At 50.8% G+C, this 20,980-nt stretch overlaps 8 protein-coding genes across 8 annotated transcripts; 6 read left to right on the forward strand and 2 right to left on the reverse strand.

Moving 5' to 3' along the window:
• Positions 1-198: 198 nt before the first annotated feature.
• A1O9_04121 (uncharacterized protein) lies at positions 199-2,219 on the forward strand (the record flags this gene model as incomplete). The annotated part of the gene is made up of 3 exons (XM_013406413.1): positions 199-998; positions 1,082-1,130; positions 1,353-2,219. 3 exons carry the CDS (start codon positions 199-201, stop codon positions 2,217-2,219), a joined length of 1,716 nt encoding a protein of 571 aa, XP_013261867.1.
• Positions 2,220-2,493: 274 nt separating this feature from the next.
• Positions 2,494-3,174, reverse strand: A1O9_04122 (uncharacterized protein; the record flags this gene model as incomplete). Its single annotated transcript, XM_013406414.1, has 2 exons — positions 2,494-2,879; positions 3,081-3,174. 2 exons carry the CDS (start codon positions 3,172-3,174, stop codon positions 2,494-2,496), a joined length of 480 nt encoding a protein of 159 aa, XP_013261868.1.
• A 1,540-nt stretch (positions 3,175-4,714) lies between these two features.
• A1O9_04123 (uncharacterized protein) lies at positions 4,715-7,543 on the forward strand (the record flags this gene model as incomplete). The annotated part of the gene is made up of 1 exon (XM_013406415.1): positions 4,715-7,543. A coding segment is annotated over one exon (2,829 nt), but the record flags the coding sequence as incomplete, so codon positions are not given.
• A 434-nt stretch (positions 7,544-7,977) lies between these two features.
• A1O9_04124 (uncharacterized protein) lies at positions 7,978-10,074 on the reverse strand (the record flags this gene model as incomplete). Its single annotated transcript, XM_013406416.1, has 3 exons — positions 7,978-8,685; positions 8,799-9,709; positions 9,765-10,074. The coding sequence occupies 3 exons, from the start codon at positions 10,072-10,074 to the stop codon at positions 7,978-7,980; spliced, it is 1,929 nt and encodes a 642-aa protein (XP_013261870.1).
• A 1,891-nt stretch (positions 10,075-11,965) lies between these two features.
• On the forward strand, positions 11,966-13,336 carry A1O9_04125 (uncharacterized protein; the record flags this gene model as incomplete). The annotated part of the gene is made up of 2 exons (XM_013406417.1): positions 11,966-13,056; positions 13,144-13,336. 2 exons carry the CDS (start codon positions 11,966-11,968, stop codon positions 13,334-13,336), a joined length of 1,284 nt encoding a protein of 427 aa, XP_013261871.1.
• Positions 13,337-13,904: 568 nt separating this feature from the next.
• On the forward strand, positions 13,905-15,208 carry A1O9_04126 (cytochrome P450 oxidoreductase; the record flags this gene model as incomplete). Its single annotated transcript, XM_013406418.1, has 2 exons — positions 13,905-14,740; positions 14,794-15,208. 2 exons carry the CDS (start codon positions 13,905-13,907, stop codon positions 15,206-15,208), a joined length of 1,251 nt encoding a protein of 416 aa, XP_013261872.1.
• A 416-nt stretch (positions 15,209-15,624) lies between these two features.
• A1O9_04127 (uncharacterized protein) lies at positions 15,625-16,191 on the forward strand (the record flags this gene model as incomplete). Its single annotated transcript, XM_013406419.1, has 2 exons — positions 15,625-15,822; positions 15,946-16,191. The coding sequence occupies 2 exons, from the start codon at positions 15,625-15,627 to the stop codon at positions 16,189-16,191; spliced, it is 444 nt and encodes a 147-aa protein (XP_013261873.1).
• Positions 16,192-16,814: 623 nt separating this feature from the next.
• On the forward strand, positions 16,815-18,622 carry A1O9_04128 (uncharacterized protein; the record flags this gene model as incomplete). The annotated part of the gene is made up of 5 exons (XM_013406420.1): positions 16,815-16,886; positions 16,938-17,140; positions 17,188-17,626; positions 17,680-18,245; positions 18,352-18,622. The coding sequence occupies 5 exons, from the start codon at positions 16,815-16,817 to the stop codon at positions 18,620-18,622; spliced, it is 1,551 nt and encodes a 516-aa protein (XP_013261874.1).
• Positions 18,623-20,980: the final 2,358 nt, after the last annotated feature.

The raw sequence follows: 20,980 nt of genomic DNA on the forward strand, positions 1-20,980 counted from the left end.
CATATTATCTGTGATGATGGATGCTGTCGACATCGTGCAGATCTCCGACCTCAAATCTCGAGGCCCTTTTATCTTGCCACTAATAAATCCATATACATAAGTCTACCTAATATCTCCAGCCTCTGGCCCGACGACTTGTTGTATCCGTTTTATCTACCGGTGATATTTGGTACTTCGTACCGAGTAGCTTTTGCAGAGATGGATCCAGCGGTGGAGAAAGGAGCCTCAAGCACCGATGTCAAGAACACATCCTCGGACACAGCCGACTCTACAAATGCCAAAGAAGAAGTCTCGTTGGGCGTCGTCTTAACACACGATGAATATCACCTCGCGACATTAGGCTACAAGCAAGAATTCCACCGGGCCTTCGGTTTCTTCGAATCATGGGCGGCAACGTTCTCGACGATGAATTTCATCTCGGGAATCCCCGTTCTCTTTGGTTGGGTCATGTATACAGGCGGGCCCAAAGCGGCGTTTGCCAACTGGACGATGGTCGGTGGCTTTTCATGTATCGTCAGCCTTGTTCTTGCCGAAATTGCGTCCGCGCTCCCTACAACTGGAGGGATATACTTCTGGAGCTACCGCCTGGGCGGCGAGAAGTATGGCCCCTTCCTGTCCTGGATGACTGCGTGGTGGAACTGGGGCGGGTGGATTACGGTCGTGCCCGGTGTACAGCAAGGCGCGACGAATTTCCTCATCTCTGCTCTGCAGATCAAGTATCCCGACGAAGAAGTACTGCACAAAGGCTGGTTTCTGTGGCTTTTGACCAGCATTGGCCTGGTGATTGCCATGATCCCCAACGTTTACAGTCCAAGATTGTTGCAGCTGTACTTCCGCTTCGCCATCTTCATCTTCTTCGCCCTGTTTTTCCTCTATTGGCTGTGGTTTCCTGTCAAGGCATCCCAGAAGCATTTCAACACTAGTTATGGTGTCTTTGGCTTGTTTTATAATGGTATCAATTTGGGAGAGGAAAAGCAGGCTTCAGATGCTTATTGTTGGTACGTCGGGGTGAGGTTTCTACTTCGGAGCCACCCGCCCACCCCCAAGAAACGTTGTTTTAACGCTTGCTCTTCTCTGACAGGGTTGTCTCGGTCCTTTTTGGGGCTTGGATCTTTTATGGCTATGATGCGGTAAGTTGCTTTGAATAAATTCCAATACCGTCCCTTTTCTCGAGATTGTTTCGTCCACAAAACCATGAAGGCTTGGATAAAGGGTGATGTATAGAGATTTTGAAACTATCCCCCGACTTGCTTTTCCCTACCAGCATTCCAAAAGCCTTGTCTATGACAATGAACATCCAATCAGTACTCACTTGAATCAAGGTCAGGATGTTAATGGAATGATCGATCTAGTCTGCCCATCTAGCGGAAGAAACCAAACAAGCCTCGACCGTGGTGGCCAAAGGCATCTGGGTGTCGACCTTCTCAGCCTGGATCCTCTCAGTGCCAACACTCATCATCATCTTTTTCTGCATCCAGGACTTCGACGGCATCATCGCGGCCACGTACACCAACAACTGGGCTGAGTATCTGGTCCAACTGATTGGCGAAGACGGAGCAGTGGCTATTCTCGTCTTACTCTGGGTCGATAGCACTTGCGCAACAGCGAGTTGTTTCCTCTCTGCGCAGCGGGTCACGTACGCCATCGCACGCGACCACGTGCTTCCCTTTGGCGATTTCTTTCGCAAGCTCTCCTCTCGGAAAATGGCCGTCAACGCAGCCTTTCTGGTGTGCGTGCTCGGCATCGCCATCACGACGGCAGTGATAGGCTCGACTGTCGCGTTTTCTGCTATCACCGCAACTGCGACCATCACCACCAATTTCTCTTACCTGATCCCGATCGTGGCGCGACAAACTGTCGGGCGCAAGAGCTTCGTACCTGCGAAATGGAACCTGGGGAAATTCTCGGCTCCGCTCGCCGGAATCGCCACCGCTTGGATCCTTTTCTTGTTCGCCGCCTTGGTGCTGCCCCAGCTATATCCTGTTGATAGTCAAACGCTGAACTACGCACCCATCTGCATCGGCATTATCAGTACCGTCAGTCTGGTTGGCTGGTTCTTCCCCAGGTGGGGTGCCATGCATTGGTTTAAGGGGCCGGTCAAGACAATTACAGAGCAGGAGTTGCTGAATAGCAAGGTCGAGGGCGGTGTTGCTACTGTGGAGGAGGGTGATGCACTAGAGAATATCCGATTTGGACATCGAAAGAGCGTCCACGAGTAAGGCAAAGGAACCGGAAATGAGCTGAGGAGTGGAACGATGGAATGTGCAAGATTTAACGAGATTCTAAGGTTGTCTAATTCATTTAGCCAGGAGCTTAGTTAGGGATGCAACAAAGATTGATGTCGATGCTGCGGCCAGGGTCCGCCAGTCTGTGATCTGATCTAAGGAGTTAATGATATACATAGTCTCTCATAGGATTAAGAGGGACGCCTTCGGCCTATTCATTGAGCTTACCCTCAATCCTCCGACTCGAGGAACTACACCAATGGTCCAGTTACAGCTTCTGTCTCCCCCAGCTCCTGCCCGCATCGCTCAAAGCATTCTCACCATCGACAAGCACACACCAACCCTCACCACCAACCGTGCCATCCTCATACCCACCGACCGCGGACTCAAAGTTCTTCTTCGCAAACTCCAGATCCTGGGCTTCGAAGCTGCCCGGCTGAAGCCAAACGGCCTTGACACCAGCGGCTTGTGCCTCCTGCAGCACCTTGCGCGTAACAGCAGGCGGCGTCAGGAAAGACACTGCTGTCTCTGATGCGTGTGGCAGCATCGTTACCAAAGGCACGGTGTCGTAGCGCTTCGAAGGGACTGAGATGCTGGGCCGCGTCGGGTTAATGGGCACCACCGGCAGGCTGTGTGTGTGGTACCATGCGAAGACTGTTTGGGAGAGATCAGAGGAGATGAGACAAGAGACAGGCAACAGGCAATAATTGCGATAATTGTGGAATCCGGAGCTTCTCTTCCATCTCGGGGGAGTTTTTGTCCTTCTCCGGGGGATATGACATGGCATGACATGACATGACCAGGCTGGGAACTTGGGGGTCGAGACACGAAACTCGAAGCTCAAAACAGACTTACTTCTGTATCCAAACTTGGATTCATCCTGACTCGCCCCCACGACTGCAAAGTATGGCGAGGTGAAGAATCGCTTGGCTGCTGCATCCATGGCCATGATGGCGGAGGGTATCTTTTGCGTGTGTAAGGATCCGTGAACGTACGATTTTTGTTACAAAGCAAAAGGTGACAATGGAGGGGGGAACTTATTTTGTAGACAACAATCGACTCATGAGCAGCTGCAAGCCAGAGTGCTCGTATTGTCGTTGATGAGTAAAACCGCCGTCCTTCGTTCACACGCGCTCTCGAGATCCTTCTTGTCCTGCAGTGCCGAGAGACTGTGCTTGGTGCAAATCGGTTAATAATCGAGAATAAAACGCTCAGCGGACACGAGCACGTCAGAGGCAGTTACGACCGCGTTGGATCTCAACCAATCGTCACGTCGAGTCATCGCCCCAAGACTCCATTTCTCGATGAGGGAAGGACCGAAGCAGGCGAGGCAGACTCGTGTGGCTGAGAGATTCGAGTGGATTTAGTCTGATCGTACATTACTATTTGTGGCTGACACCTGCTGTCCTTCAGTCCCTACCTGGGCAGGCACAGTATTACTGCCACCCTTAATTGCTCGTAAGACCAAATAGTTTACTCGGATCTTTTGCGGCCCTGTGGCTGAGTGGGCGTACCCATACCCGTCCCCGTGCCGCCCCCTGGTAAAACCTACAGGTGTCCATCCAACCCCCATCGTCCCCGCTCTCTTCGGTGCCATCCGTATTATCTTCAGGCGGACTTTTGGGTGCTTGGGAGTCCTCGTCATGCCTGGAAACCTCCAGGGTCTGTTCGCCTAACCGAAGCCAGTCCCACTACTCCGTACTTCTACAGGCTGAGGGCTCGGTGAGAGACCACTGGGTGCTGCCAACGGTTCATTCCTATGCAGCCTGTGCAGCCATGCCGTCAAAACGCTCCACCGCCCCGGTTGGCTTGCGGCCGTGCATTGAACACCTGTGTGGTTCAAAACCACGATCTCAAGCTGATCAAAAAACACAGCCTATCCTCATGGCCCAAGCAAACATGGCTGCCTCAGTCCTTCCACTCTTGCTTTCTTTCCAAGCTGTATTGATCTGATCTTTGCCATCGACTCGCCACGGCCACGCAATCCTGATTGAAATCTGCTTTCCGCGATATCACCACCCGCCAGCTTGGGCAGAAATCCGTAAACCATGGCCGCTCTCCCTCTCCGCACCAGGGACCAGCCCGACATTCGTGCCAGGATCAGCATCCACGATGACGAGTCTCCCAATGAGCTCAAAGAGCTCCTCATCGCTGATCAAACTCAGAACAAACTGCGTTCACAACAGTCATGGCATCCGCTCGATACTCCCAACTCTTTGCACCGTACCATCATACGCAAGACCCGCACTCTGCCTTATCCTTATCGCATAGGCCATCTCCAAGATCTGCCTATCTCGGACCCTCTACCCAACCCACTGAACCGGTCTACAAGCTTCGACTCTTTGTCGACTCTGCACAGACATGCAGAAGCTGCCTCATTGAGCCGCTACAGAGACTCCCCAATCTCGGCAATCAGTCCACCCTCTGCAGCCCTCGCCTGCCAGCCCGACATCGTGTATGAGCCGCAGGACCCATGCCCACCCTTGCGCGTAGAGACCCTCAGCCAACAGAGAAAGTACCAAAAGCTCCTCAAGAAGTCTCTGAAGAAGAGGGAACAGGAGCAGATCAAGGCACAGAAGGAGGATGAGCAACTACGACGGGCGTTTCTGGCGGCAGAGGTGGCTGCTGCGCGAAGGAAGAACGCCATTGCTCGGGGTGAAGCCATCCCACTTCGCGATAAGAGTACAAAGACCATTGCATCCGAGGTCATTCAGAAGCTGAGCCTAAACCGAAGGCTCAGTCTAAAACGTCCCTTGAGTAAATTAGGTCGACAAGTCAAGAAAGAGAAGTCAATCCCTCCTACGCTAGATGACTTCAAAACCAAGGAGGAGATACATCAGTACCTCAATCCTCCGATTGCGGAGCTTCCTGCCGAACTCCCGCAGTATACACCCTTTCAAAACTCCACCCGGACTCAGGATAACGAACCTCTTAGCGTGGCCGAAGATGCCCCCAAGCTCGATCCAAAGACCTCTGAGGTAACTGTAAAGGACGAGTCACCTGTAGCAGCTTCAGCGAAGACCTCGCCTAGGTCTATGAGATGCGATTCTTGCCAGAGCCCCATCCGATTGAGCCAGGTCTATTATCAGTGTGCGATCTGTGAGAATGGTGATCGGATAGTGTGTTCATCATGTGACCAAGCTGGCTGGAGTTGTAGGCACGAAATTGTTGAAAGAGTAAGAAGCGTTTCAAAGGCACGTGAAGCAGATACAACTCTGCCGACGACACGACCATATCGTGAGGGAAATCGACACAACGCTCAACAATATGCTTCGGGGATGTGGGGATTAAGCGTGCCAGATTCTGTGATCGAGGAAGCTCGGTTCACAGAGTCTCCTCAAGCAACAATGTCTGCTGTGAGCCCGTGGGCATACAATGACATTCTTGAGGCAAGAAATCCGAAGCATGTTGCTTATGGCAGAACTCCAGCTGCTCTTAAGCAAAGAGAAGATGCAGAAATCCGCCGACGCGAGCAGGATATAGCTTCTCGTGAGAAAGACCTCATCTGGCGGGAAAGAGAGGTATCACTTAAGGAACAACGTGCCTCGTTACGAGAACGAGAATCCGCACTTGAAGTCAAGCAACAAGTTTTCGCACTCCAATTGCAAACTGCACTTCTCAAACAAATGCAAGAAGCTGCGACAGGTGTAGGTGCTCAGTTTCCAGATCTGGCAAGTACGGATCACGTTCGGTCGCATGCAAACAAACGCAAAGCAGCGGGTGCACAAGCATCCATCTCGCCTTCGAACTCAATAGGCTCGAATCAAAAACCTTCACCGAAACGATCGCCATCTGGCGGACCTCACGAAGATGAGGAGGATGAAGCTGGAGCTGGCACACCAAAGAAAGTGAAGCAAGATCCAGACGCACTTGCTTCACCGGAAAAGCTGTACGCTTGTCCATACTGCAAATTTGACAAATCGAGGTACTCGGAGCTCAACATGCAAGAGAAACAGTATCGTGGCTGTTCAAGTGGATACTGGCCCGATATCTCTCGCCTGAAGCAACATCTGTACCGAGTCCATTGTCGTAGGCTACACTGTCTACGGTGTTGGAACAAGTTCGAGACCAAGGAGCAGCTGGAGCATCACATGCGTGAGCTCAATGGCTGTTCCCTTGCCGAATGCCCTTGTCCAGAAAAGTTTGACGAAGTACAGTACAATGACATTCGACGCAAGAGACCTGCAAGCAGTCCTGAACAAGTCTGGTATACCATCTTTGGAATCTTATTCCCAGGGCAACCGCATCCACTTAGCCCATATGCCGACAATGTCAAGGCACAAACTCCCTCGGTGGCTAGCCCTGGGGCGGCTCCACCACAAGATGCTATGGATGTTCTTGGTGAGGTCTTTGAGTCACGATTGAATCGACATGGGGACGCCCAAGAGCAGGCTTGGCTTCGTCTGCCAGGGGCACGAGAGTTCATTCGAGAACAGTTGAGAGCATCGATGACAGATGTTCTTCTACGACTTGGTAATGCAAATAGCCCGTCAAACGGAAACCCTTCCCTTGACATCTCACCAATCTCAGCAAGAGCGCCGGGATCAACACGACGGAGCTCAATTTCACTGACACCAAACTCATCAATCCCACCCTCGCCAGTGAACGGACCAGGCTCAACGTACAGATCAGGCTCGGACTCGCAATTCCTGTTGCCTGCTCATCGCCAGAGTTTCAGCAGGCCCTTTCCATCCCGATCCATGCAACAGCATGCACCAGCGGCACCAGCGGTAGCATCACCGGAGCCCCCTGTTCAACAAGATTTTGCGCGACCGGGTGTGGTGTTTCCTACTCCAATAGTCACAGATGTCGAGAATGATCGGTACGACGATGAGTGCAATAGTTGGAGCCACGGGGACGAACACGGACTCGCAATCTCAGCTTTCACTTTCGACTTCAACCCAAGCCTTTCGATAGCCACTGAAGGAGCGAATCAAGTGTCCGCTACTGCAGTTGCTCCTTCTGAGAATTCTTTCGACTTCCAAGGTGCTCAACCAAACATGGTCTCAAGCAGCAGTCAGCCTCGAGCTCCTAAACCCATTGCTCAACTGAAACCCAAACACTCTACAACATCCTCGGTGGACTCTGGATATGGAAGCTTCAGTCATCGTTCATCCTCCGCCTCGTCTCGGCCACAATCTGTGTCGAACTCAAAATCAAGATCAGCTACACAGCGGCCGGCAAGGGACAAGTTGAAGAGCAAGACACCGCCAACCCCACCAACCCCACAACTACCACCACCTCAACAAATAATCCGAGCACCAAGTCCTGTCCACGAATCTGCCATCAACTTCGACGCTTTGAATGTCCCATTCCATGAATTCCTGGGCGGGGGAAACTGGGATATGGAAGTCGATGAATTTGGCAATGTAGGCGGCGAGTCTCTTTCGGCGTATTTATATAGCAAGTACCCTGTCAGCGATCAGCTGTAGGATGACCTATGGGAGAACCAGGTATCTGGCGTTTGATGATTATATTGGCTGAATTGGAAAATGGAGAAAATTTTTTTACTACCATGTATCATTATATTGCGAGAGCCTTTTCTGGCTTTGAATGACATTGACGATATTCATGACTTTATGTTCCAGTAATCAATGCCGGTTACACTCTTCGTCCCTACCCGCGCCCCTTGGCCTGCGCCGTCTCATACGAAGTGCGAACGCTCTATGTTGAGTTCAAATCCCAGTAGAGCGACGTAGTCAACACCAGAAAGCAACCTAAAACATTCAAGGCAGTAGACCATAAATTCATTTCACAAACTCCCAACCTCCCACAACCCCAAAAAAGGACTCCCGATATCCTGGAACTGAAGAAACGGATCACGCGACGATGTACCGCCGCCGCCGTCCAGCACGGACAAGTTGCCGGAGAAGGCCCAGGGCGAGTTGGCCAGCTCGACGAGCGGTGGGTACTGCATTTGTGCGCGCTGTGCGGCTGCGGTGGCGGCGGAGGATGAAGGTGTGTATGTGTTTGTCGCCATTGGGGTCAGGGCCGTGTCGTCTTCGACCGCTCCGTCATGATCCTGGTGTCGGTTTTGGATGGGATCGGAGCGGTCCTCGTCGTCCTCTGTGTTGTCGTCACCGTCGTCGTCAATGGCATGCCCAGCGTACGGCGGCATGGCTTGTCCGCCATCCGAGGTGTCGGGTTCGCCGGCCGGGACGTGGAAGATCTGCGTTTCGAGCACCGTGTGGCCTTGGTTGGTGGTCGCGCCGGTGTTGGGGAAGAGAGAGGGGTGGAAAAGTTTGGGCGATGAAACGGAGCCAGAACCAGAGGCTGAAGTTGATGATGATGATAAAGGGTGTGTCGTGGGTCGGTGGTTGCGTCCTACGTCGGTGTAGTCAAGGAGCTCCCACATCAGGCTTGTGTTGATCGACACCGTCCGCCGTGTCGGTTCGCGGTCTTCGTTGTTGGAGCGTGCCGATGTCACCGCTGATTGGATCAAGGCTTGGAGCTTTTCGTGCTGTTGTTTAGAGGACGGTCAGTTGAGCGTGTCTCGGCAATTTCAAGGGAGAGGTTCGATAGATTAGGTATTTCTAGTTCATAAGAGAGCGCGAAATTGAAAAACGAACTTACCATGATCTGACATGCCGGCCACAGTTGGGCCATCTCAGCCAGGAATCTCAGACATGTCGCCAGTTTGACCTGAGCCGCGTCTCTGGCTCGTCTAGTGGGTGCTCCGCAGAAGTAGATCTGAATTGTGCCTGCAAGAGCGACGCAGTGGCCGATGAAAGGGTCAGAAACACGATAGGCTTTCCCGGACAGCATGTCGATGAACCGCACGATCCACGTGGTGTGGATGAGGGCCTGTTCCGATGAGGTTTTCCAAAAAGTGTTTGGTACTCCGAGGTGAGCTGATCGCCGTGGGCTGAATGAGTTGATAAAAGGGTGATTGAGCATGGCATGAATAGAATGGTATGTGAACTGGAGATAGAGCCATGGGCTCCAGTATGTTCGATTCCGCTGCAGTTCCTCGCGCGAGCGGTCCGCGAATCTGGCTGAGTCGTATCTGTGGAAGGTCGGCAGCTTTGTTTCCAGATCCATCAAGTGCGCACCAATCACTGCGTAGCCAGAGTTGACCGACCAAGGTGGCTCGCTGTGCGAGTGTGCACATTGCATCATGTATGTCCGCACTTCTCGCCAGAGCGTTGACAGCTGGACCATGTATGCCCAGATTCCAGCGTTGGGGCTTTCGTTGATCTGCATCGCCTCCTGTGGCGTCGAAGGAGGCAATAAGTCGAGTAGTTCCTTCTGAGGATTCATGCGTGACCCAACATATTTGGGATGGTCGATGTCTTTCAGAAAGTTGAGCATGGGGCTTTGATGGCCGTAGATCTGGGTTAGGAAATACAGGCTCCAGAAAACTCTCCTTCGGCACTCTGCGCTTGTAGATCGCTCGCCCCTATAGGCTTCAATATCGAGAGAGGTGCTCTGGACGAATGTGGTTGCTATCCCGAGATAAAGCGAGGTAAGGTGCATGTCTTTGGCTACTTCCATGAATATCAGCACTACCAAGAAGGTAAAGGCTTTGACTGGACTCACTGAGGAAATTGGCCAGAGCGAGCATGCAGAGACTTTGTATGGTCGAGAGTTTCACATTGCCCCGGGCGATTCTGAACATGATATGCTCGTGGGCAAGTTGCGTATATTTCCGTGTCAGCTTTTCCGATCGGCCCTCGAAGTAGGCGTGGGTGGAGTAGCGCAATGATAGCGCCAACAAAGATAGAATGACTTCTTCAGAACACTCCTCTGGATTTGCGAGATCAATACGATCAAATAGCCACAGGGGTTGCATATGACAGGATTGGAAGTAGACCTCGATGACTTCGAGAATAGCGTCCTTCGGGGGCATGTCGTTTGAGGCGGCTGTCATTGACTGAGACCATAGTCTGCCCGAAGCCGACCTTGGAGTCTCAGTCGAGCATGTCCCCCCTGCTCGAAATGCCTCCCCTGCTGTTCTGCAGAAGCATTAGTCGTTGGAGCTGATTCATATTCTCTGATGGTCTTGCAGAGAATCCGGGTAGATCATACGGTGTTCTCTCCAGCATCAAATCCATCTTTTCTTCCAACTGCGCAAGTCGGCCTTCCTTGTCATCAATAAGCAGAGCGACTGCGTCCGTAGAGAAGGGACACCCTACCAGATCTCTGGCACTGCCTTGTGCCGCGTCCGTTGTGATGCTACCGATAGGATCATCTGCATACTTGCAACTCTGTCGCAGACGAGAGCAGGATGAGCAAGACGGCCTCTCTCCAGGGCACCGCGACTTTTTCCTCCTTATCCAGCAGGATAAGTTTAGCAAGTCTCAAAACCACGAGTACTCGATGCGGAGAAGCGCGTGGCGAGAACTCACCGGCAGTTTATACAGGCCTGTATCGCACGTTTGTTGACCCGATACCGAGATTCGGACATCTTGTGCCACGATCGGTATCAAATGAGAACCACATAGGCTGTGCTATCATCATGGAGTAAGGAGAAGGGGAAAAGTCCATCGACTGGTAAAGTCGGACGGAGATTATGACTAAGCGAAAATAATGACAGGCTGGATGTCTGGAACGAAGGTCTGGAGGGCTCACGTGGTCATAGTCAAGAAATGTTCAACAGGCCTAACGTCAAATGCCGTGGCTGTAGAGAGTGAGCGAGCGTCGGGAAAGTCCATCTAGAAATGCTTGTTGAAGCATAAATGCATACGAGATATCACACTAGTTGTTGATAAGACAGGGATCGGTGAGCAACTAAATACTCGAGGCAGGTGTACCGGAGTTCCAGACACAATCGCCCAGAAGGGTTGGTAAAAGCTAGTCACTTCGTCTAGCTACTCAACGCCGACCAGTTTCCAAATGTGCCTATAATCGAACGGATGCACGATCCCACAGTGGCTAAAGTCTTTGCCATGAAAAGCACATAGGCTACGACTCTGGATCTCAGGTGGCCTGATTCTACAGCTTGTCTTCGTACAACCATGCGTGGTTATCAGGAATACTCTTCGATTGGAGGGAATAGCTGTGGACAGATCAAGGATTTCCTGAGAACACACAGATCCCTCTTTGTCATCCGCGGTTTTTTTTTCATTATGATAGATTGAAAATCACGGCCAAGAACTCTCATTCAAGTTACTTCAATTGGGAAACGGCGTCCTATTTGAGGTCACACCAGCCTTAATAGAAAGCGGGTAGAGGCCGGTCACGTGTCGGCAAGATCCCACCAAGAGATAGGCATTGAGATTATCGAGATATGCACTCGAGGTAGCCTTGCACGAGTATGTAAGACGTTGTTGTTGGCCTTAGCCTTGGCACCTCTAAGCGGCCATGAATTAATGAATGAGATCACTGTTCTGCTCCGCTCTATAGGTGCCGTTCAAGCTTATATAGAATTTTACTAGCCAGATGATCCTAAGGAATCCATTTCCCATGAATGCAAATTCTTCAATGCTCAAGCGTTGCGCACTCATCTGCCATGAAGGAGGCATTCCTGCGGCTGATGGACGTTTTAGTATTGGGTTGTCGTTAGACCGGTCACGTGTTGATATTTAGAACGCGCTAAGAGTGCGTCTTGACCCCCATGGATGGCGCTCACGGCAGTCTCGCCGGGTGGCCCGATAGATAGCCTATACGAACCAAAAAGCGAAAGCCCCATTCACGGAGTTTTATGATAATTTTCTGGGGTGACGGTTCTTTATCGTTTGCACAGCAGTAAAACACCGACAAGTTTGACATATCAATCGGGTCCAACCAAAAAAACAGTGATGACGTCTCTTAACAAGAAGGATGCGATCGTCATAGTGGGCGCTGGCGTCTTTGGACTTACGACAGCATTGAGCCTGCGACGCAGAGGATATGAAGATGTCACCGTCCTTGATCGAATGGCGCCCCCAGTGCCAGATGGAAGCAGCTGCGATATTTCACGAATCGTTCGCAGTGATTACGCAGATCCGTTCTACGCCACACTCGGAAGGGAGGCCATACAAGCATGGCGGGATGGTCCTTTTGCCCGTTTCTATCACAACTCCAGCTTCGTCTTAACAACCGAATCGCAGCCCGATGTCTATTTGGAGAAGCTGAAGGTTCTTCTGCGAGGTCAGGGAGAAACTCTACAGGATTTTCACAGCACAGCCGAGTTGCAGCAGAATTTTCCAGCCCTGAGGGAGATACAGGATAATCTGAGTGGCTATATAAATGGCAATGGGGGTTGGGCTGACGCAGCGGGTTCCATTGGGCTATTGGCTTCCATGTGCACTGCAGAGGGCGTATCTATCGTCACAGGCCCCAGAGGAACTGTACTGTCATTGCTCATCACAAATTCGAGAGTTGAAGGAGTCACCGTCGCTTTGGGACCCCCTGTCCGAGGCCGTAGTGTCATTCTCGCAACGGGTGCATGGACAAATGGCTTTCTGGACCTGACATACGCCATGTCGTCCTCTGCTCAGCCAGTGGGTTTTATTCAACTCACACCGGAGGAAGCACAAAGTGTCGCCTCAATGCCCACCTTGATCAACATGACAACAGGATTTTTCGTCTTCCCTCCCTTCCCTGGAACCAATATCCTCAAGGTTGCTCGCCACAGCCACGGATTCGAGTCCACAGTCCCCGTTCAAGGTACAGACCGAACCATTTCGGCACCGAAGCGCGACTCCAACAATGCAGCTTCACAATTTATCCCCGAGTCTGCTGATGCTGCCTTTCGACAATTTCTTGAACGGATCTTACCGGGATTTGCCAAAAAGCCTTGGGTCCAACGACGACTCTGCTGGTATACGGATACACCGGAAGGTAACTTTGTTGTAGACCATCACCCATCCATCAGAGGGTTATTCCTTGCCACTGGTGGGGCTGGACAGTAAGTTTTGCCACATATCTAACAAGCCTACAATCCAGATATCTCATGTTTCCCTCCCAAGAAGTGACTAACGATAGCTGTGAATAGTGGATTCAAGTTCCTTCCAGTTCTTGGACGATATATTGCAGACTGCTTTGAAGGGAAGGCATCGACTCAAGTCAGGGATAGATGGAAGCTGAGAAAGGATCCTGGCGTTCGAGGCCCGTTGGTATGCAATGACGGTAGCCGAAGGGGCCCCGAGAAGAGGTTGTTGACGCCATTTGAGCAAGCCAAACTTTAGTGGCGCTCACATGCGTCAACTGGTTCGTACATGGACGTGTCTTTTACCATATTGGTCTATTCGGGAGCATATCATAAACCCGGGCCATAATGCTAGATTTTCCACTACATAAGTGCAGGATGAAATTTATTCGCTCCTTGTATCATAGTCCTTATCCCTGAATTCCATCCAAATGGTTGTGATAGCCCTCACGAGTGGTGCTGATGAGTAGTATTTCCACGTGATCGGTAGCGCCGTCGGCTTCTCCCGGCTCCTGTTTGAAAATCCATTCTCTATCAGGTTCAAGTATCCTTATCACTGAAAGTTGAATAATTCCCAGTCTCAGTATGAATCAATGGGAATCAAAGCCGTTGTGATGTTCTTGCTGCCAGGAAGGCTGCCCTCGTGACCGGGCGAACACCATCGCGTGAATTTGCTCAATGGAGTTACGGGCCTGCTGGGAGAATGAAACCGTTTGCATAAGATCGTTTATCAGAGAGCATTTCAAGCTCATTGTAACCATTCTCACCGTTGTCGTCAGTTTATCGCAGAACAATAGCCCTGTAGCATAAAATCTGTTGCGTTCATTATGCTTTCCACCCTCACCCAGTTCCTTGGGCCCAAAGCCCACGAAGTGCAGGTCAAACCGAATGATCAAGAACCACAGACACCAAAGCCACTACCAGCGTCATGGTACTGCTTACCAGAAATGTACCAGCTAGAACGACGGTCCATATTCTCGAAAAAGTGGTTACTCATCACCCACAAACTCAGATTCACAAACCCGGGAGACTTCTTCCGTTTCGAGCAGGCCGGATATCCATTTGTGCTCTGTCTTGACAAGGACGACAATATCAATGGCTTTCACAATATCTGTCGACACCGGGCCTTCCCAGTGGTGACGGAAGACGAGGGCAATGCTCGCATATTTTCTTGTAAATATCATGGCTGGTCGTATGGTCTCAATGGGAAGTTGGCTAAAGCACCCCGGTTTGACACCGTGCCTGGGTTCCAGAAGGAAAGCCAAAGTCTGTTCCCTGTCCATGTCCATATTGATGCCCTAGGATTCGTCTGGGTAAACCTTGACAGTTCGGCCACCCCTTCGGTGGCATGGGAAGATGACTTCGAAGGTGTCGATACCCAGGAACGCTTCAAGTCCTTCGATTTCTCTCAGTACAAATTTGATCACGTCTGGGGCATGAAAGGAGATTTTAACTGGAAGACTCTCGCCGACAACTATAATGAATGCTATCATTGCACCGTGGCCCATCCGGATGTGGTCCGGCTGGCTGACTTGTCGTACTACTATACCGTCACCAAAGCCGGTCACATCCAGCATTTCTCACGACCTCGAAAGGGAAAGGAAGAGGAGGACATCAAGAATGCAAGCACTTACTATTTCCCGAATGCCTGTATGACTGTTTCGTAAGCCTGCACAACTTAACTTTACATCAACAATAGCTAAGCCACTCTTACAGGCCGCACTTTTTCTACATGATGCGATGCGTACCGACGTCGTCAACCACCGTCTCTTTAGAATATGAGGTCTATCGTCATGTCGATTCCTCAGATCACGACTTCGAATACATCGACTCGTTCTTCAAGCGCGTGTTGGGGGAAGACAAACAATTATGCAATGCCACACAGACAAATTTGAATGCTGGGGTCTTTGTGAGTGGAGAATTCCATCCTGAATTGGAGAGTGCACCGTTGTTCTTCCAGAGCCTGGTGAGGCAATTGGTCACGAAGCACCGAGAAGATGAGCAAGTCGACGGCCGAGAGATATGGCCTTCCCGACGCCAACCATTGGGTTCCGCAGGTGTCGAGAAAGACGTTGCCTTTTGCTCCGGTTTGGCCTGTGAAACCCCAGCGCTGATTGCTTGCGAATGGTGATGGGTGATGGGTGATGGTTCAAATTGCAGCATGATAGCAGTGTACCATAGCCTGTTCTTATAGTGTGGTAAGTACTACTTGTACCCAGTAGTTAATCTCATAATCAATGTTGTTTTGGTCAAAATCGTCTGCTTAAGAACGGGGGCCGCGCTTCCTGAGGGTCAAGCCCCAACAGCCTCATCCCCTGATAAGTCCTCCGCATGGCTCACTAGCTTAAGTCTTCGGCCCCTCGCCCCCCAACCAGGTGAGGCCCAGGCGGCCGAGGCGCATTTTCTTACATAGATCAGGAGACCTCTGGCCGAGTGAGCGTAGCCTCCATGAGTACATGCACAGCCAACTTAACATTGCCATTTAACAAACCTCTGTTTCTTCCGTTTCATCTTTTCGTGTCGTGATGGAAGGTTGCATATGACAGCATGATTGAAAGTCCCAGGGCCGCCATTCCGGCTTTCTATCCAAACAGACTGGCCATTTTCCTCTGCGTGTGCGCAAACATCCTTTTCCTCGCTGCGAGCCCTGTTGCATTCTTCGCTTCAACTGTGCAAAAGTCCAAGACCCCAGCCGAGGACGACAGCCCGTACTATGGACTGTTATACTTTTGTAGCTTTGGCACCGTAGGTCCATACTCCATTCGTATTCCTGATAATTATCAGGCGTGCCTTTGCACTATGCCATTGTAGAGACTACCTGTTGTCGGTTATCGTGGCCAATTTTTGCTGATGACTTGCCCTCTCTAGGCAGCATTCAGCATCATTGTCATAGCTGGGGTCTCGAAAGTCTTCTACAAGCTCGTGGAAAGCCCTGTCGAATCGGGCGAGCAGCATAGTCGATATAATAGAGTCTGGAATGCTTTTGTCCTTAGTGTGATAACAACGCTCGTGTTTGTTGCGGCTTCTGGATATCTGGGCTTCCTTTGGGGCGGCGGAGCCCAATATTTCGGCGGCTTCGGGGTCACTTCCCTGCTCGCTTTTCTGGCGACGTGAGTATCTTGCGATCGACCTACTTGTTGAGGGACACAGCAAACTAACAGCAGGCTCTCGTATAGTCTCACCGATGCGGCCGTGCTTTGTACCATTTCGTTGGCATTCGTCCGTGAGCGGCAGGCTCTCATTCGAGCGACTTCTACCAATGATGAGGTAGAAGGAAGGCTTTTCTTACTGATATGAACCTGCCGCGAAGCCAAGTTGTACGTCAACTTTTCGCCCTATAGAATGTCAGCCCTTCATCAAATGAGCGAGCCATTTGGCATGAAATTCTACCGAGATTTCGGTTGTTAGCAGAGCAAGATCTTGACTTATCCTAAATGGTTGTTTGAGGCAATCCCAATCAGCATGATGAGATGAAGTTATGGATATGACGTCATTATACGGTCGAGCACTTCCCCCAGCCCCGCATGATATACTTCGCAGCATAAAGGCATCTATCCCGCATATGAGACTGAAGTGAAAACGTCAAATCCAGGCTTCATCTATTAAACTCAGCCGTAAGAAGGCCAATTCGCCATTATAATATTCTTTCAGGTCTCGTGAGAGCGTGCTGTGTTGTGTTATCCCACCGAGAGATGCATATGTGTCCCGCAGAAGGCGGTGTTTGATTCTTGAAAAAAATGCATGAAATCGTCACCATTCAATTAGGTCAACGAAGTAACTACCTTGGGACTCATTTCTGGAATATCCAAGTGTGAAGTGACGATTAACATGTGTAAAAGCTCAAGCTGATATCATAGAAGGAGTCATATTTCACCTATTCCGAGCATGAGCGGTCTATCATTGACCACGACGTCCACTTTCGCCCAGGTCTCGGCAACGACAACTCGGAGACATTTACCCCCAGAGCTGTCATATATGATTTGAAAGGTGGGTTTGGTACACTGCGGAAGTACAATGCTCTTTATGGCATTCAAGATGAGTCCAACCCTGCCCAAGGACTCTGGTAAGCCGCCCACAAAAGTTCAATTGACGATGAGGTGACAATGATAGGGAAGGGGCGACATTGATCCAGAATGAACCAACGATCGAGCTTTCCGAGTACCAAAAGAAACTTGAAGGTGGCCTTCCTACTCCTCAACTACGGGCTTCCGATGTGAGATACTGGTCCGACTTTAATCGAGTATATTTTCATCCTAGGTCGATCGTTCAGCTGAACGATTATGAGCTGAACTCAGAACTCATGCCTTTCGAAAACTGGTCCAATGGGGAAGATTTGTTCCAAAATCTGGACCGAGAGTTTGACCTTATCGACCGCGACATACGGCCCTTCGTCGAAGAATGCGATCAAATGCAAGGATTTCAACTGCTTACTGGGGTTGATGATGCTTGGGGAGGCTTTGCCGCAAAATATCTTGATAATCTTCGCGACGAGTATGGCAAAACAAGTATCTGGGTATGGGGACTTGAGGACCAGTCAAGAGTCGTGAGGGTATGTCGTTCTGTCACTGAAATGGACTTGTCTGAGTACTGAACCACAGAAAGCAAAAGCAACAATTGCGATCTTGCAACTCTGCGAGGTCTTTGCGCTCCTTGGGCCAGCAAGCATCAGCTTTCATTCGACTGGCAGCCCCTCCAGCAAATCTACCAAACTATGTCAACCTCCTGGATAACTCTGACTGGGCAACCACTGCATTGCTGTCTGCAGGCCTGGAGTCCAGCACCCTACCAACAAGATTTAACGCTACCACTCGAAAGAGGGGATCCCTAACGCTGTTCGAAGATATTCTGAATACCAATGGCAACCAGAAACTCTTCGAGCTTCATGCTAGCGTCAACAACTTCAGCAAAGGCTCCGGTGGCCAACCCAATGGGAATGATCGAATACTGAATGGAGGAGGTAATCCTGGGGTTCATACGGATCCAATGCCATCTCCACTAGACATTGATTATTCTCCGAGTTCGAATGCCATCTTGGCGAGCAGGTCTTTCCATGTCTTTGGTCAGGTGGAAAGTGAGCGTGACAGGTTAGAATCGAACCTTAGAACGTCAAGCCTCGCCCCAGAAGACCGTCTCCGCAGAAGACTGAATAAAGAGAGTGTTGTTGAAATGTAAGCCACCCATCCATGGTTACTAATTGCCATTAGTGAACGATGGCTGGGCAACTGCGATCCCAGGGTGCCCCAGGTTGACACCTCATGACTAATCTGTGCGTAGATTTCAAACCGACCTCCAATATCCCATACTGGACACATTCCCGGAGAGACTCTTCCAGACCCAAAGACAAGACCAGGGTGCACTGGACATTACAGCCGCCCTCGTGTGCACTTCTGCCACCAAGAACAAAGTCATCGATCTTAGGGATGCAACCTTTCGATTGGTGCAGATCGATGAACGTGAAAGCCTTTACAACGACCTTACCGAAGTGGCTCAAAATTACAGCATTGGTTGGGAAAGCGGATCGGATACTGGCAATGACGATGATTGATTGTGGTTACCTAGTGAACAGAATACCCACAAACAAGTCCTTGTCAAATGTGACGCGACCACGAAGATATTTTGGGTATGATGCTATGAATCAAACTCGCTTCCCTGTTTTGTTTGTGAGGGTGAAGTTTGTTCCTATGGCCGATCGATTCGAAGCGAGACCTCGAGAAGACTTGCCGAGTTACGGGCCAGAGGCCGAAGTTCAGCAACAGTACCAGCGGGGTTGCAATGCTCTGAATGGGTGTGTACAGTAGGCATTGCAACACGACTGATAATGTTACGCGAGAAAACACACATTCCAAGAGTCAGGCCTCCACAGATACCTACCATTGGCCTCTAGACGATTTACGGGGCGATGATGGCTCGAAGCACTCCAATGGTGGGGACATTGGCAAAGAGCAAGGGAATGCTCAATCGTCGATGCGTCGGGGGCTTGCGCCTATCGCCACAATCAGTCAGGAGCGAGCGACTCTGGCTCGCGCCGGTGGAACCAACGCCACCGAGAGCCTGCTGACATCCTGGGATTCCTGGCTAACCTTCAATGGTTCGGTCAACCGACCATTTCCTGCCAGAAGAACCGACTAAAACTTCGTATATCGTCGCCACAGTCAATAGCTCCTACACCATTGCGACTTCTTCAATAGCTTACAACGGGCACGCCGTGCTTTTCAATGCGACTTGAAGATTTGTCCATTATTTTGTTTGACTTGCTCCCAGCAGAAAGTTGTGCCGCAAGAATGCGGGTGCAATTGCTAGGGCCCAGATGATGCACATTTGGGGGATGGGAGGAAGTTTGCGATAATCCTCCCACTGGCTAGGCTGAAAAGCAGGATTTCTGCATGTCTCACACCTAGCGCAAAGGTCTCACCAGGCACCAGACTATCATTGGGTGACGACTCAGTCAAGCTTCAACGCCAAAGGTGGAGATGTCTTGATGGCTCGGTGAATTTTCTCTCATGGAGCTCCACTCACACCCAAAGTCCAACCGGTCTTATTTCGTCAAGGATTCCCAACCTCGCCCAAAAGCTGCTTGAACCTTTTCGGAGCGCTTCCACGGACAGCTTTTTGCTTCGATTCCACCAGAGCTCCAACTAGCCTAATAACACCTTGCCCGCTTTTGCGCCGTTTCCATTGGTCGATCGCACGACGAAGCTCAGCTTTTGCTATGGGTCACATTGTTCAAACTATTGAAAGATGGTGCCAGATCGTCTAGGATGACGCCAGGCTAAACTTCTAAGCTGTCCATGCCGAACTCCCTCCTACCAGATATCCGCATTCCGTACCGAGTACCATGTCCCTCAGTTGTTCCGAGGGCGTCAAAAGAACTTTGGTGGGGGAGTGGACCAGAGACACTATCACTAGTATTACTATTCTTGTTGCCATTTATTGGCGCATGGACTGCGAGGTGGTGGGTGGTAGGCTTAGGAGCGGGAAGCCCGGGCACCAAGTCTGGAAGCACTCAATAATCCGACTACTATCAAAACTTATCACCGTTATCGATTGATCTTCGCGCACGACCATTCAATACGAATTCAACATGTGGCCAATAGCTCATCGCTGTCGTTTGCCCTCCACCAGCGAACGGAATTCCTTTACTTGAGGCCCTTGGGTTGGGTATCTATTCTGCATGAGCGCCAACTCTATTCATCCATGCTCCTCGAACCTCTCCCGGATTTCTCCACTGGGCTTGGTCCTCGTGGTCTGAGAAAGGGTAATCCGGTTGCAACCCTGCCTGACCAAGACAGCCCGCCGAACAAGCCCCATTTTACCCCACTATGACAACATCCTTCTGTGCATATTTTCAGGAACAGGCAACGTTCTGCGGAATATTGCATTTTGCCCGATAGTTCTTGCAAGCCTTTGCAGTTTTCGACTCGGGGTGGAAGCTCTTCCATGGCCCACCCACATCTGGAATACAGGTACATAATAATTCTCCTCCCCGTCGCTCTCTTGGATTCGTATTCAGGCTTCCATCACTCAATTCCTCGCCCTCGTTCAAGAGCTCCTTCGCTAAGGCTCTCATACATTCGCTCCAACATTATATAATAGCCAACATGGTCAAGTCATCTGCCCTTCTCCTGGCCTCGGCCGGCTCTGCCGCTGCCCTCGCCATCCGTGGTGACTCTGGGTCTTCTACTACGGACGCGTTTGTCGCTTGGTCCACTATTAGTACCACCACCCCAGCACCCGTTAAGACGACTACAACTCAGGCTCAAACAACCTGGCAGGATTGGACCACCACCACTTCTCCTGCGGCCCCAAAGACCACCACTCAAGCTCAGACAACCTGGCAGGACTGGACCACCTCCACTTCTCCTGCGGCTCCAAAAACCACCACCACCACTCAAGCTCAGACAAC

The sequence above is a fragment of the Exophiala aquamarina genome (assembly GCF_000709125.1).
Source record: "Exophiala aquamarina CBS 119918 chromosome Unknown aczIA-supercont1.3, whole genome shotgun sequence".
In the NCBI taxonomy this organism is placed as follows: Eukaryota; Fungi; Ascomycota; class Eurotiomycetes; order Chaetothyriales; family Herpotrichiellaceae; genus Exophiala; species Exophiala aquamarina.